Source organism: Rhamphochromis sp. 'chilingali' (genome assembly GCF_963969265.1).
Source record: "Rhamphochromis sp. 'chilingali' genome assembly, chromosome: 19".
NCBI classification, from domain to species: Eukaryota; Metazoa; Chordata; class Actinopteri; order Cichliformes; family Cichlidae; genus Rhamphochromis; species Rhamphochromis sp. 'chilingali'.
This window is the reverse complement of record NC_137946.1, coordinates 25,682,185-25,698,845: the sequence shown is the minus strand read 5'-3', so window position 1 is coordinate 25,698,845 and position 16,661 is coordinate 25,682,185. Positions and strand designations below refer to the sequence as shown.

The following is a 16,661-nucleotide window of genomic DNA, read 5'->3' as shown; positions in this document are numbered from 1 at the left end:
GACATTAGAAATAAAATTGAGGACAAAGTGGAAGAGAGATCGTCTGTTATCTCACTTCCCATACCAAAATAAAATGGGAAGTGAGATAACAGAGGAACAGTATAAGAGCTTTGCATTGAAATGCTGTGGTTTTCTCCAAATATGGTGCTGTACATTATGGCCAAACATCTTCAATGGTTTGGCCAAGAAACCCCACGACGTCCGGTTTGCTCAGATGTTATGATGTACTTTTTCGAGAGAAGAAGCTTTCTTCCAGACAAATTATACATAACAGTTCCACAAGCATGCAGAGTCTCGTTTCTATATTGAATTCATATTCTATTCAATTTTATTTTTAGAGCTCCAAATCACAACAACAGTTGCCTTAACGCGCTTTGAAGCAACTGTTGTAAACATGAATGTAAACGGTTTCAGACGTGTACCCCAGGGGTCTGCCAAGTTCAAAATGTTTAGTTTCAGATCTGTTGTTAACTTACAAGAACACTTTATGTGAAGGTTTTGCGCCTTTCTTCTGGGAGGTGTAAATTACAATGAACATGTAAGGACGAGAGAGTCAATGGGTGCGCGAAAAGTGAGAAAGTCGAAACTGCATATTGTGTATGATCTCAGCCTGTTCATCAATATGACAACAATAACCCATCCTTTAAAATAAGTCCTCCATCTGAAACCGAAGGCACTCTAACCACAATCCTTGGTTAGGAGAGTCTTGTACGTTTCTACTTCCGCTCTGGGTAGTTAAAATGAGATATCGCGTAGCTGCCGGACTTCCGTGTTGTCTGCGTGATGACGTAGTCGTCCGGACCCTCACGGTCTGGTCAGCATACCGGGCACAAACGCATCGGAGGCGGAGGTCTGTTTCCAGCTCCTGGACAGTGAAATCACAAACAGGTGAGTACCTGATCGGCACAGCGGGCACACGGCGTGTTCAAAAAGTAACAAAACAAGTAATATTTTTATTTAGCTGCCTTATTTTCCTGCGACGGCCGTTAAAACACAGCTGGACTGGCTGCTCGATGACCTCCAGACTCCAGAAAAATTGAAAGGGAAACCTGATTGAAAGCTTTAAGGACTTGAAGGAGGGCTGAAACTTGTTTTGTGTGTATTTGCGACGGTCTGATCTTAGCTAAATCGACCACCCGTGAGAGATTTGGGTGATACAAAAATACAGGGTAGCGAAACATTTTCATAAGGCGGGTCATTCTTCACTGTTTGAACTGCTCGGGAGCTTTAAATCTGCCCTGAAGCTGTAGCTGGTACAGGTCTATACAGGCCAGAACATCCAGACTGGCCAACAGCCTGTATCCACAGGCTGTGAGGCTCCTGAACTCTCTGCCCCCCTCTCACGGACAATAACCATATCCAACTTCTTAATAGCAATGAACTGGTCTGCATTGGTGCATCATATCTTTATTCTCTTCCCCCTCCTGCCCCCCCCCCCCCCCTCTTTCTTAAATAGATAACTATCATATCTGATATCATATCTCACAGTACAATAATATTGAATGGGTTGCATTGTTGTATTTTGTCATGTTTCTCAGGTCTTTGTCTGAATTTCTACGAACATTATTGCTAAGGATTGTCTTATTGCATTGGAGTCACACTGGGTTAAATATGTACACTTGGGTTTTAAGGGGTATTTATTATTTTCTTCTTTTTTTTGGGTTGTATGGAAGCCCCAAACGCAATTTCATTGTTCTTGACAATGACAATAAATAAATAAATACTAATACTAACAAACCGTCTTTTGGAAGCTGGAACAAAGAAGCAGCTGGGGGGTGTCGGGAGTTGCAAGAGCGTTCATGGCCCTCTTATGGTTGTAATGGACAGGGCAGCGCCCAGGATCACGGCAGTGGGGGGCCCACAGCAAATCAAAATGCTTGATCAGGAGAAAAACAGATGTGGAAACCGCTGCAGCCCTGTGTCCTGCAGAAGAGTTTAAACATTGTTTTTTCTTGAATAAGAAGTGGATGATCTGTTATCGTCGCGTTGGTGTTGATCCTGGAACAACATAGTAAATGTTGTTCCAAGATCAATATTGCAAGTGACTAATCTCATTGTTGTGACGTTATTCTTTGGCGTGCCAAGCCATTCGTGCATTTATGAAATTCCAGTGTTGCAAGGACAATATCAATTCTGCTTAGCGTTTATTAAAGGGTTAGGGTCAGGGTCCGTTGATCAGCGGACAGAGGCGGTTTCTCGCAGCTTAAGTACAGTTTTTTGTTTTATGGCGGTTTTTCCTGAAGTCGCAAAAGTATGACGTCACAACATTCTGATTGGTCACTTGCAATGTTGATCCTGGAACAACATTTACTATGTTGATCTGGGAACAACACCAATACCACGATATCAGATCGTGCAATAAGAAGTCCAGTAAAAGTCACACCCTGCTAATCAGTCTTAGCATCAAAATATACTTAAAGAGTTAAAGTACTCATTCTTATTAGTAGGTCAATATGATTTATTAATTTGTGTGTACACACACACACACTTTCAACTTGGGACTTGGGACACTTACATGTGTGATGTGCTATAAATAGAAAACAGCCTCAATATAAAAGAAAAGTGGGAGCTTGGATTAATGATAGGGTGGGGCTAGGTTTCACAGCGGGTTCACCTGAAACCTTAGCTGACTGTGACCTACACCCATTTTCACACCTGGACTCCTGTGATTCAGTAGAGGATCAACAGGGGGCCCATGTCTGTCTTGGGGGGACACTCGCATAGGGCTTTAATCTGGGACTCTCCACCATTTGACCCTAGAACTGAAGAAGCTTCTTGGATGAGAGGTGAAACGTCTTCAAGCAACTTAGAGAAGTCCAGACGCTTTTCTTTCCAGCTCCTTAGACCTCGAGCTTGGATTAAGTGTGTCCACTGAGGACAGCGCCCGGGTGGACATGTGTATGAATTGTCACAAAGGTATTCGTAGTAATCTATGGGAAAAATTTTGATTGGAAGAATAAATTAGAGTTTTTAGAGACTCTCAGGTCTCAGCATCAGATAAAGATTGGAGGAGCTGCAGGTTCATTGGGGATCATGTATTCTGGGCCTGTCCAATAATCCGGGGATATTGGCAGTTGTTACTATGTTCCTATGGTGTTTGTACTTCCTCAGAGCGCTATAGGATAACTGTGAACTGGAGGAAAACATCACCACCAACAATAATCCAGTGGATGCTTAGACTAATATAGATAATTGAGTACATGACATCATAGGTAACAGTAATTCTGATGTATTTGAATGCTTGCTCAGAGGACTCGAACACTGCATTTTTCATTAGTTTTAATTTTTATTATTAAAATCTTTGCTTTTACATCTTCTTAGTTTCAGCTAGGTTCTGTGTGAGTTCACGTGTTTCACTTTAGTTTTAATTTAGTTTGTAGTAGTTTCTGTATTTGCATCATCTGCTAAACGAAAAAAAACCCAAAGAATTATTTCCTATGCAGAAATAATTCAGGAAACACAGCGATCCCATTATCATTTATTACTGCTGTTCATGCAACATTTATAGAATAATTATGAAGTTAAATTGAACAAAGTGAGAACTGAAACAAATAAAATTGCTGTAATATGTGCAATATTCTCATTCTCATGTTTTCAGACTGATGTAATTCAATCAGATGTAATAATACTGGTTAAATTATTAAATTCCACTTCCACTTAGTGCTATTTGGCCTGCTGTGCCATTTGACTTAACTGACAGTAATGAAGAAAAGCTAACCTATGAAGACGAGTTTTTAGCAAGTTTAACATTCCTGATAGAACCTGATAGGCTGAGAAAGGCTGTTCCAAAGTTTATGTGCTACAACCTTAAAAGTGTGATTGCCTTGCGTGAGCACCGCCTAGTTTAGTAGATAATGTCAAAAAAGCAACAGAACAAAAGGCAGTTGGTTTAAAAAAAAAAAAAAAGAATGAATAGATATTCCACTACAATAGATTCCTACATAGCAAACAAAACAGCCTGCTTTGATGAGTGTTTTTCCACTTTGCTGCATATTGTCATTTGCAGCCATCTTTTGCCTGCAGTGTCGTGTTCCCTGCATTTTGGGAGCTCATGATTCTTACTGATTCTGAGAACCTGTCATTAGAGCCTTGCATTTTAGGTTCACCTTTGGAGTGGGTCGTCTGTATATCTATGCTTTAGGTCAGTGTTTCCCAACCCTTTGGAGCCACAGAACATATTTCACATTAGAAAATACACACGGCACACCACCAAACAATAATATCACAAAAAGCATATTGATCATTTTCCCCCTGCGCATCAGGTATAGCGGAATTGACTCGGTTTGTCTCCAGTATACCTTTTTGTTTTTCTTTTGACCGCTACTCATGCAAAGGCCTTCATCTGGGTCGGAATTTCTCCAGGACCCAGGTCAGATTGACTACTTTTTCTTTTCAAATATTTATCTATTGCTATTACACGCTGTGCTGTCTCACTCACAGCATGACTATTATGTAATTTCTTCTTCATCTTCTTCAGTTGTGCTTCCCTCTAGTCGAAGACAGTGTAATTGTTCTGCCCATTACTCACGCCGGTCGCTTAGAGCACTAATCAGGTGGAAACAGCACACCTGATCATTTCTCATGGCACACCTATGTGCTGCAGCACAGTGGTTGGGAAACACTGCTCCAGGTAGTACTTAATTTACTGCTTGTAGAGTTGTTGCTTTAATTTAGTTACTTGTATCTAGAAGTTTAAATGTGTTTTTTTTATTTTCTGATCTGCTCTTTGGGCTGTTTATGGTTTGAGCTACGCTGTATTCTTACATCTGTTTAGACTCGTTAGCTTTAGTTACCTGTAACTGAGGGTCGTATTCAGCTAGTTCCCATTTTGTGTTTTCATTCACTTCCTCCTTCTCTCGTCTGTTTGTCTTTTGACTTTAGGCGTTCCCCTGCCTTCCTCTTTCTTCGTTCAAGTCAAGTTAATCTTATTTCAGTTTTATTCTCAGTTTTCCTTTGTTGTGTCGTCTGTGTAGCTTTTTGTATTTCTAGTGATTTCTGGTTTTCCTCCTTGTGTATTCTCACATTTTGTTCTTTATAATTCTCTATTCTTTCGCTGCATTAGATGCTGACTAAGCTTGTTTTTCACCTGCTGCTCTTGGAGCTGTAAAACTATGAATAGGACATGCAAATCTTCATACTGGGGAGCAGGTAACTCTTAGGTCATAGTTAGAGGTAATAAACAAGTGAAACTGGCTTTGTGTTCTACAGCGTCACAGACCAAAGTTTCTTTTGAACAATGCCATGAATTAAAGGCAGGTTAGGGTTTATCTGCTGTCAGGATCGCAGGTCCTAAAAGTGAAACTCAATTTTAGACTGATTCCCATCAAGGTGACATGCAGAATATTTACTTTAATTATTCTGATACATTCTGAACTTCTTAAGAAGTTCAGAATGTTTTACTATACAAACTCAGGCACCAACGCCAACCCCATTATGGTTGCCTGCTGCTTAGTGCGAATATACATTGACTATTTAAACAACAAGCAGAAATGTGTACATGCTGACATTTGACACATTGATAGTCACTCAGATCCATCATGGAAGTTGTTACAGTGGTAAATGTGGTATGTGTCCCTTTAGTCACACCTCTTGAGTAGCTAATCCCCACTTAAAGTCTCGGTTATAGAAAATCTTTTCAAAGCACGGTCTGAAACCACACTGCAGTGAAAAAATAATTAGCATTCATCCAAGTCAAGGCTTTTATTCTCTGTATCATGAATAATAATACTGTTAGATAGACGAGTTTGAGACACAGATTGCAGGTCATGCTGGCTGTTAGAAGAGCTGCAGGTTTAAGGCACTCTGCCATAGGGTTCAGGTCCATCTTTTATATACAGTCTATGGTTAATTGCATAAGCAAATACTAATCAAACAGAAAATTAAAAATAATGCTTAGAAGTTATTATATATGGGTAAAAATAGAAACTGTAAATTATCAAAAATTCACCAGAGGGTGCTAAAATAACTTTTCATCCTTTGATTTCTCTCAACTTTCCTGTGATGGACTAAGATACAGGAAAAGGTGGAAGAAATCATGGATGCTAGGAAGTAAGGAGAGGAGAAAGACAAAGTGAAACTGAGTTACGAAGAGTGTGTATTAAGACTGTTTTTATTTTAGTCTGTGTCTGAGTGTTACGAAAGAACTCGATAATTAGAGCGTTCCATTTTTATTGCAGAGTTTTATTAGTGTAGCGCTGCTGGACTGGCATGTTATTCCTGCCTTAACTGTGTGTGTAAACTGTTTAATAATCTGAGCTGCATAAGCAGGCAGCAGCGGGGAGATGGGTCTGACCAGCAGCGCATACAAACACACTAATAAATCAGATGATGAATTTTTCATCCCGTGTCGTCCAGCATTATGAGTCAGCGGACGGAGCGACGGGGGATACACGTGGACCAATCAGACCTGCTGTGCAAAAAAGGATGCGGTTACTATGGCAACGCAGCCTGGCAGGGCCTGTGCTCAAAGTGCTGGAGGGAGGAGTACCAGCGGGTACGGCAGAAACAGATCCAGGATGACTGGGCACTGGCAGAAAAGTAAGACCTTTAGCAGTCCTCAAACGTCTCCAGAGGAAAGCAAAGTGTGAGAGAGGCTAAAAGCAGAAACACAGAACATTGTGCTAAATAGCTCCATTAATGAATGAACCACTTTATAAATCACCAGGTGCATTCATTTGAAAAGAAACAGACGTGCTCATTGCAAGCTTATTGTTTCCCCTCTAATCAACTTTGCTTGGTTCCAGGCTGCAACGAGAGGAGGAGGCAGCGTATGCCAGCAGTCACGGTGTGCAGACTCAGTCCACAACGCCCCCGCAGCCTGGACATGCCTCGCTGGGTCCCTTCTCCAAGTTTGAGGAGAAGAAAACCAATGAAAAGACTCGGAAAGTGACCACCGTCAAGAAGTTCTTCAGCCCTTCGTCACGAACTGCTTCTAAAAAAGGTATCACATTCATTAACATCAATGTGTGTGCACTTGGGGTGCTTTGTGAGTGTTTTGTTGATCAACTCGCAGCTGCATGCTTTAGCCTGAAATAGTCAGGGGTTGGGATTAGGTGTATATTGGTGTTAGTGTCTTACCACGTCCATGCCAATAATAAGCAACTGCAGGAGGTTGTAAAAAGAAATTACGGTGGAAGGTTGTGGTGATAACAGCTCTTCAAATGAGGATGGTTACTGATGATAAGTCATCAGTGGTGGTTTAATATACAGCTGGAGGTCCCAAGAAAAATGAAGACTTCGGGAAGCACATGCTGACTTTAGAAAGTGGTTTCTGTCCTAAGAACAACATCTATATTCTTCCCCTGTCATCAGAGCACCCAGCTGCTTGCCACATTAAAAAATGTCTTAGTTTGCATAAAGCTTAGTTTGCTTTGGCTGCCAAAGCTGAGGAGAATTGCTGTTTTTCTCAGTCCATTCAGTTAAAAGAACCTGAAAGTAATATTTAAATGTTTATAGCTTTCCTTTGTTTTTAAATCTTAAGGTGGAAACAGATGTTGTTGTTCTAGGGGTATCATGCAGTTGTTGGTCAGAGGATAACAACAACTGAAGTTCAAACCAGGCATCAGAAGGATGAAGAAAGGTGATTTAAAAGATTTTAAACGTGGGATGGTTGTTGGTACTAGATGAGCCAGTATTTCAGACCCTGCTGATCTGCTGGAAGCATCTCTAGGGTTTAACAAATATAGTTTGAAAAGGAGAAAATCCTGCAGGAAGTCAGAGGAGAATGGTCAGAGTGCTTTGAGCTGATAAGAAGGCAACAGTCACTCAAATAGTTATTGTAGAAGAGAATCTCTGAGCTCACAGCATGTGGAGCCTTGAAGCAGATAGGCTGCAGCAGCAGCAGAAGACCACCTTGACTGCCATTTCTCTCAGCTAAGAGCAGGAAGCTGAGGCTACAAATCACATAGGTTAACCAAAATTTTAAAAATAGTAGATTGGAAAAATGTTATCTGGTCTGTGAGTCTTGATTTCTGCTGTGGCGTGTGGTAAGGTCAGAATTTAGTGTAAACAACATGAAAGCATGAACCACCCAGCCCTGTATCAGTGGTTCAGGATGTGTCCGGTGTCCGGGATATGTTCTTGGCACACATTTGGGCTCCTTAGTACCAACTGTGCATCATCTAAAGCCCACAGCCTAGCTGAGTATTGTTGCCAATTACTTCCATCCATTCACAGTCTAATCTCTTTAAGTTAAGTTGTACTTAATACAGTGTTCAGTGAATGGACATTACAAGTGTCCTGAGTTCCTCTGATGGTGTAAGGGGGGGCACTCCTTCATCCACACTTGATGTTGCACAGCATTTATAATAACTTGTGACAAATGACAAAAACATTTTTTGGTGTTTTGCTGTGAAATTTAAAAATTTTGCTCTGAAGAGGTAATTCTTGCAATTATTTAGTGGCATGACAGCTGCGTAGGGAGTTATGTGTCCTATGATGAGAGTAAGTAATACATGTTTATCTGAAGTACCTACACCTATTGGGGGGAGAATTATTGTTTTATTTTAAACTTGATTTTTTTTTTTCCCTAACTAGAAACCCAAGAAGGTAAAACCAGTCCGTCCATCAGCCGCCACGCAAGCTTCGATACGGACCAAGTGTCCAAAGACTTTGTGGACTTCCTGAAAAACCTCCAGAAGCCCGGCCGGGAGATCCACAAGCAGTGCCGAGTCTTCCTCGTGAACATGTCAAGCAAGAAGGTGCGACGTACTCTGACGCTCATTGACTCAATGACACCAGTCGTTTACTTTTGAATGTTTCCATGACTTTCCACGCGAAGAACCTTCTAAGGTCTTTTGTCAACAGGACCTGGGTGCCGATGAGCTGTCAGAGTGCGTTCAAGATTTCTACCAGAATTTGGCCGACCGCCTGATGACTCACTTTAAAGGTAGGATTGCAGAAGTTGCAACTTTACCTCAAGTATTTAAAACAATCATTAAGACATTCTCAACGCAAACAGTCTGAGAAGCCACTAGATGGCAGCACAAGCAGTATTTTATATGCTCTAATGTACCTTTGTTCACCAGGCTCCTCTGAGTCTGTGGAGCAGGTGATGGACCAAGTGGAAAAGTACATCATGACTCGTCTGTACAAGAGCGTTTTCTGTCCAGAAACCACTGATGACGAGAGGAAGGACTTGGCCACACAGAACAGGATAAGGTGGTTCTTCCTGGACTGAACAACTCAGCACAGCCTGGTGTTTTTAGAATATAATATTTTATGTCACATTGTCATTTTTGTGGATTTTCCTGGCTTTGGCATTAGATTTTGTGCAAACATGGGGTTTTTATGTGTAAGCTGTGTGTGCCTGGTGAATAGAAAGCCTCAGTGCACAGCGCTCGCCTTTAATCTTCATCCGCCTGTGAAAACTTCAGTCTGAATGCTTTCTGAGTCTGTGCAGTTGATTACACAATAGCCATTTTTAGCTGTGTTTTTCTTACATTTGGAAGCACAGTGGCAGCTGCTGACTGCACGTGTCTGATGTGTTTGTCACCCTGGAGCGAAGTGACTGTAACAAATGTGTATGGTTACATCATATGTAGACACACAAAATACAAAAAATAAGAGTGTCAGGCTTACGTGAATGAACACAATGTTTGTATGCCTTTTTTTTTCTCTGATTCTGATTCTCTGTGTTGCAGGGCTTTGCACTGGGTGACCATCCAGATGCTCTGTGTGTCCATGGATGAAGAAATCCCGGAAGTCTCTGAGAATGTGGTGAAAGCGATAACAGGTCAGCGAGCGCTCAGACGCGCTGTTTGATTGCGCTTGATCCTAGCGGTGCTGTCGTTTTGCAGTTTTGTCGTGAACTTCACAGAGACCAAAATCTGAGTTAAAAAAGAGTGAATGTTTTACTCCATCAGATAAATGATTGGTCATGAGTATCACTGCTGTCCTCACTTGTTTCTGCCACACACAATGTGTCCTCATTAAAACAGTTTCGGGGAGTTAAAAATCCAAGTAAAATTGTACAGAAAATGGTTACAAACCACAGAGTCACTGGGTGCTGGAAGTCAAGTGGACATCTGTCACCCGCCTGGTACATGCTGTTGGAAACCTAGAAATGACTCCCAACCCTTTAAAGACAGTGGCCTACCCCAGAAAGATAATAGACCCCGCCATTCTGCAGAAAAATATTGAGGAACAGCTCGAGAAACACAATGAAGAGCTTCCAAGCTCCCAGAATTGCAATCCATCCATCTCCAGAAGCGAAATGTATAAATCCACCTGAATATGGGCCATCTCTCCTGTAGGGATCCGTTGCAGTCAAAGGCAAAGGCCTTGACGGTCTGAAACCCTGCTACTGAAAGTGATTGAAAATGTGAATTAGAACCCCAAACTAAAAACTGCAGTTCTTCTGATGGCCACTTGAGGCTGGCTCCAAAAGTGGCTCTGTCCTCATAGACTCCCATGTTAAAATCTTAAAAGTTAACAGCATTAAAAACCATATTTACAGCCACCTACAAAACATGGCTTTGACCTCTGTGAATTATGCCTTTTTATAACATGTCTATAACTTCACACACAGATGTGCCAGCAGTCCATGAGGGTTCACCTTCACTGCTTAGACTCACTTAAATTTAGTTTGACTCATTTACTCCATTTATGAGTCTTTTATTAAAATTGTAGGTGATCCAGCATGGGAAAAGGTGCAGACTGAGAAATCCTGACTGTGCACATCTTTACATCAATGTCTGCAAATATTTATCAAAATTAGGGGCAGGGATAGCTGAGTAGGTAGAGTGGTTTGAAGGTCGGGGGTTAAAATCCACTGAATGGCTATCCTGAGGTACCCCTGAGCAAGGTACCGTCCCTACACACTGCTCCCTCGGTGCTGGATTGGCTGCCCACTGCTTCGCTAGAGTGAATGGGTTAAATGCAGAGAGTAATTTCTATACAGGGATAAATAAAGTATACATTATATTACAAAATTATGTCAGAAAATATAGTTTATTGAACATTTTAACCATTTCTGTTGTTTAAACTCCAAATAAACAACATTTTGTCCCGCTCAGTGCATCCACACACATCTAGAAGGGCGATAGGGTCAGTGAAACTTGCCCCCTTTAATGACGCTGGCAACCTTTCCATCTTGGGCCTGAGGCAATAATGCTGTGTGCATTGCAGTTGATTGGCTGTTCTTGTAAACCTAGTGAGTTTTTATCTGAAGTTTAATCATTTACTAAAGTTCAATAATCCAAAGAACAGAGACAGTTTCACACAGTTAAGTTAAGCCTATCAGCCACTGCCTATCTACAGGGTCCTATCCCAACGGATATGAGCCACAGGACACCACCTGATGGTTTTTGTAGCCCAGAGGGGACATAGGCTGTTTCAGGCAGGTGTTCTTAATATTGTGGAAAAAGAGTGTATATCTGCTCTTTGTTCTATGTTCTCCTTTGAGAAATAAGCAGCCTTTTGTCTGCCTTTGAAGAGGTTTTTCTTGTCTTTGTAGTCTTTAAAACTGAGCTGTATGGCTTTCAAACAGTCGCTCCATCCATCCTTCATGTGTAGAAATGAGCTTAACTTGCTAATGGATTTGATCTGGCAGCGCCGTGCGACGTCTGGTGCTGCAGATGGTGAAGACAGACGCTCTGCTGTGAATATATAATGTTCTTTAAGTGCCAGGATGGAAATAAGTCATTTGTAAATCATCCTTATATATATTTTACCTCCAGAGCAGAACAAATAAGTTTTACTTAATAAACGTGTGACCTGATTAGCTCTTTGTTTCAGCCTTCATGAGCGAATCTTGGTCTGTTCCAGATATCATTGAGATGGATTCGAAGAGGGTTCCTCGGGACAAACTGGCCTGCATCACACACTGCAGTAAACACATCTTCAGCGCTATTAGGATCACCAAGAACGAGCCGGCGTCGGCCGACGACTTTCTCCCCGCGCTCATTTACATCGTGTTGAAGGCTAATCCTCCACGACTTCAGTCCAACATCCAGTACATCACCCGATTCTGCAACCCCAGCAGGCTGATGACCGGAGAGGATGGATACTACTTCACCAACCTGGTCTGTTTTTCTTTCTTCTTGTCCTACTTCAAAGCCTGTTCAAGCTGATGACCTGGGGTCCAATGAGGGTAGTTTAACATGTCTGTAATAGTGTTTCTCCTGCCTCACCAACAGATTTTGAGGGGTGATTGTTCATGAGAGCACAATGACATCATGCACGAGAAAGGCAATGAGTCTGAGCTGCTTTACTTGAAAGAATTCAGTGCATTGAGTAAATAAACCCAAACTAACAAAAAATGCACAGAGAAAAAAAAGTGTAGTTGTAGTGTCGGTAATTTCCTTCCAGGATTCATTATAAGGAATCGATTTGTGTTGTTTTACCTAAGAAGTGTGTTTGCTTCAGGTGGCAGAAAAGCCGATTTAATGTGTTTTTGTATACTTAAGCTAAATTGGCAAACATTATGCATGAACATTTTTTTGGTCAAAGCTTCTAAACTGTGACAAATTTCTGCTTCTTCCTGTTGGATTTTATTGTGAACGGATTAATTATTTATTTGTAGTTTTTACTTGAGTCTCTGAAAGTTAAATTTGGAGGATTCTGAGAGATTTTACAGTAAAAATTGATAAATCCAGATAATGAAAAGTGAAATAAGTTTTGTGTTATAACTGTAAAATCAGAGTAAAGATTTCAGTGGTTATTTAGCAGCCAACACATGTTAACAAACATCAATACACCAAACCTAGCAAACCTGCTAATTTACATAACATAAGACCACTGTTCAAGATGTGCCTTAAATGCTGGGAATGTGGAGCGCCTCTTTATTGTCTTTGCTGAGCTATTCGTGCACTTAGTTCCCTTTACTGACGGCACAGTTTGTCCAAATGTAATTAAACCCCTTAATGAATAATATCCAAATATATGTGGGAGTATGGAGTATTTAATGAGTGTTATGTCATAGACAAATACATTTTTCAGATTTGAAGGGCTTAAATGTCTCTATCTGCTTTTTTTTTTTCTTTTAAAGAAACAAGCATTATATAAGGTTATTTCTTATCTGCCAGTTTTAGAGGCACTGATAGGTGCAATCGCATGGCCTTCAGACAGAGCCACACAAGCTCTTCCTCACTAAGCTAAGCAGAACAACAAACACACTCAAAGGCCACTTTATTAGTTATACTTTGCTAGGATCCCATTCTTGCATCTTCACGGCATAGTAGGAACAATCCAAGTGTTACAGCAGAAACCGAGATTCATCAGACCAGGCAACATTTTTCCAATCTTCTGTTGTCCAATTTTGGTGATCCTGTGTGAATTGTAGCCTCAGTTTTCTATTCTTAGCTGATAGGAGCGACACCCGGTGTAGTCTTCTGCTGCAGTAGCCCATCTGCTTCAAGGTGTGATGTGCTGTAAATTTAAAGATGCTCTTCTGCACATCTTGGTCGTAATGAGTAGTTATGTTATTGTTGCCTTCCTAACAGCTCAAAGGAGTTTGGTCATTCTCCTCTGACCTCTGGCTTCCTCATTTTCTCCCAGAGAACTGACCGCTTCCTTTGGCTGTGTGGGAAAATCCCAGCAGATAATCTGTTACTGAAATATTCGGGCAAACGACCATGCCACGTTCAGTTTCTCTTATGTCATGTTTTGTCCTTATTATGATGCTTGGCAGGTCGACTACATGCCTAAATGCACTGAGTTGATACCATGTGATTGGCCGATTAGATATTTGCATTAACGAGTGGTTGAACAGGTGTATCTGATATTGTAGCCGGTGAGTATATTTCCGAGTTGGTTTAATTTTCATGTGTGCTTATACCTGCATCCTAACAGGCTTTAAATGAGGCCTGCAGAGACGTTTATGTGACTCTTTAGAGAAGCATAACTGTCACGTCATGGCACTCTTGTTCCCCAAAATGTTGGACTAACCCTTGTAACATAAGGCCATCTGGCTCTCTGTGACTCAGTTTGACGTGCTGTCAGAAAATCATCCATGATTTCAGTTGGTTTTCTTTTTTTTTTTAATTAATTAATAAATTTTTATTTTTTAGTGCTGTGCAGCTGCCTTCATCGAGAAGTTGGACGCTCAGTCTCTCAATCTCTCCCCGGAGGAGTTTGAGCGTTACATGTCGGGCCAAGCCTCGCCAAGATGCAGCAGCGCAGAGGGCGAGTGGCCCCACACCGGTCCAGGAGCTGGCGTGGCTGCCACCAACCCTGTCCTGGCCCAGCTCAACCACAATCTGGAGCAGCTGTCGACCATCAGCAGCCGGCAGGAGAAGGTGATGGAGGCCGCTCAGAGCCTCCAGGCTGACCTGCTCTCCTGGACCGAGAGCATCCAGCGGGAGGTGAACGACATCCTGGAAAAATATCCGCTGACCTGCACAGTTTCTGCCATTGATGCCAACAACATAGACAACGACAACCTGCCGCCGCCGCTGACCCCCCAGGTGTTCGCAGGGTAGTAAAGTCAGTAAAGGGAGAAGAAGCATTTCGCATGCCATGAAGGTACTTTACTTTGAAAATGGGAGTTTCCCAGTAGCCTCTGCACCTTAAATTTAAAGTGAAGTCATTTCAGTCAGAAAAAGGAAGAGAGAGGGGTGAGCTACAGGGAGAAGCTGCTTTTATTTGATTATTATTATTATAACTGTAACTATAAAAACACACTCCACGTACAACTGTTAACAAGGGATGCATGAGCTATGGAACATTTCTTTTTGTATAAGTTAGTTGTATTTTGGGGCATTTTACATGGAAGTTTATGCTGACAGTCTCCATTTATGAGACTGCCTCATGTGGCCATTTATGGAACTGCAGGAACTGTATTTGGCAGCTCAGTTTTGGCTTTTAGCTGTCGAGGTTTCTGCAGTTATGTTGCACAGTTCACTTTTATTCAACACCAAATGGACAAAACAAAGCAAAGAAAAAACAAATAAATTTGAAACAAAATTTAGTAGGTTCATCAAAAAAGGTGTGGTCAAGGGTCATTTTAGAAGAAAATAGGAAATTTATTAGGGAAAAAAAACTTTGTAAAGTGGTGAGAAAAAACAGGCTGGTTTGCATTAAAAACTTATGAGGAAAAGAAATGGCTAATTTCTCATAAATAAATGGTCAAATTACAAGGAAAAAATTGTCAATAAAAAACAATTTTTTAAAAGAGTTTTAAGAAAGAAATTCATGAGAAAAACTGGACAAGTTTGCAAGGAAAAAATAGCAAATTTGCTGTAAAAATGTTTATGAAAAATAACAGGTAATTATGTAACCAAAAACAAACAAATTTATGAGAAAGAAATGGCAAAAATATAGCACATAGGCTGGAGAAGAGAATACTCGTGTTAGTACTAAATGATGATATGATATGAAATAAACGTACCTAAATTTACGTAACAATTAAAATAGATTTTAAGTGCGCAAATACAACAACCAGCTTCAGACGACTATCACTTATTGTCAGCTGTGATTTTGATTTTGCTCTTATTAATGACAAAATAAGCTCCTAAATGATAAGCTTGTTTGCCCACATTTCTTTACATGTTCACTCTTTATTTCACTAAAAAGCGATCCCGCAAGAGAAATAAATTAAAAAGCAGACTACTGCAGTTAAACCTCTGTGTGTGTGTGTGTGTGTGTGTGTGTGTGTGTGTGTGTGTGTGTGTGTGTGTGTGTGTGTGTGTGTGTGTGTGTGTGTGTGCAATTACGGTTTCCCTGTAACACCTTCAGCTGCCATTGTTATCTGCCACAGTCTTGAATTTTTTTTGCCGTGGAAGTTTAAACATCTGCAGGCCTGCAGATCGATGTTTTAGTCTGAGGACAGTTTCACGTTTGTCATTTTGTGGAGAAAAGAAATTCAGGTCTTACACATTTCTAACACAGAACCGCTTACAATTATCCTGCAAGCATGAATTTACCCTGAATACACACTTCAGGTTTTGTGTAATTTATGTTTCAATATTGTACTGTGTGTGGTTTTTTTTATTTGTTTTTAAAGATTTACAGTGTTTGTCTGGCTTTCTGCACCACATACCGGCCTCAGTAACAAACCATTGCAAAAATACGCATGTTACATGATAAAAATACTATTACTAATGTATTTTAGATTTTTTTTTTTTTTTTTTTTTTAAATCTCATTTTGTGTACTGTATATTGTTAAAACAGTCCAGTGTCTGCCACTTTAAATCACTCCTGGTCCTGTTTCTGTGTTTATTTATTGACTGAGGATCTTTTAAGTACTGTCAAATCCAATAACATTGCTAGTCGCTGAAATAAAAGCAAAGGGATCGTATAAAAGCCTATAAAATGTGTGATTACTGTAAATTTACTCAGCTGCAAAAAGCATCTCCATTTGCCACGTGTGGCTTGTTTAATCCTCAGTAACAACCGCTTGATCTTGAAAAGGTTTTTGCTGTACATTTCTTTTTCTCTGTGCCACAGAGCTCTAATATCGGAGCGACATGTTCAGGCAGTAGCAGCAGCGCCAAATGTGTATTAATCCACAGCTGAAATTAGTCCCATGCGATTTCACTATTCACTCTAAGCTACAGTTCCCAGCTATTTCATATAAATTTTATATGTTTGTGATTTTAAAAAAATGATTTATGCCTTAAGATGTAACTGAAATATTTTGAGTGTGTATGAAAAATAATGAAATCTGTTGAATTGAAATTGAAAAACAATGTGTGATGAGCCAGACTTGTGAAGTAAATCTG

At 40.6% G+C, this 16,661-nt stretch overlaps 1 protein-coding gene across 1 annotated transcript; it reads left to right on the top strand.

Moving 5' to 3' along the window:
- The first annotated feature begins 781 nt into the window (after window positions 1–781).
- rabgef1 (RAB guanine nucleotide exchange factor (GEF) 1) lies at window positions 782–15,261 on the top strand. The gene is made up of 10 exons (XM_080866316.1): window positions 782–888; window positions 2,837–4,630; window positions 6,355–6,537; window positions 6,744–6,940; window positions 8,536–8,699; window positions 8,806–8,887; window positions 9,027–9,159; window positions 9,642–9,733; window positions 11,767–12,023; window positions 14,010–15,261. The coding sequence occupies exons 2-10, from the start codon at window positions 4,593–4,595 to the stop codon at window positions 14,418–14,420; spliced, it is 1,557 nt and encodes a 518-aa protein (XP_080722442.1). The 5' UTR covers window positions 782–888; window positions 2,837–4,592; the 3' UTR covers window positions 14,421–15,261.
- The last annotated feature ends 1,400 nt before the right edge of the window (window positions 15,262–16,661 follow it).

What these genes read in the sequence shown, in the direction of transcription:
- rabgef1 (XM_080866316.1), top strand. Translation starts at nt 4,593, where the DNA reads ATGTGCTGCAGCACAGTGGTTGGGAAACACTGCTCCAG. An exon ending in GACTGGGCACTGGCAGAAAA is followed by an intron (nt 6,538 to 6,743) that starts GTAAGACCTTTA and finishes GCTTGGTTCCAG; the next exon opens with GCTGCAACGAGAGGAGGAGG. An exon ending in GATACTACTTCACCAACCTG is followed by an intron (nt 12,024 to 14,009) that starts GTCTGTTTTTCT and finishes TTTATTTTTTAG; the next exon opens with TGCTGTGCAGCTGCCTTCAT.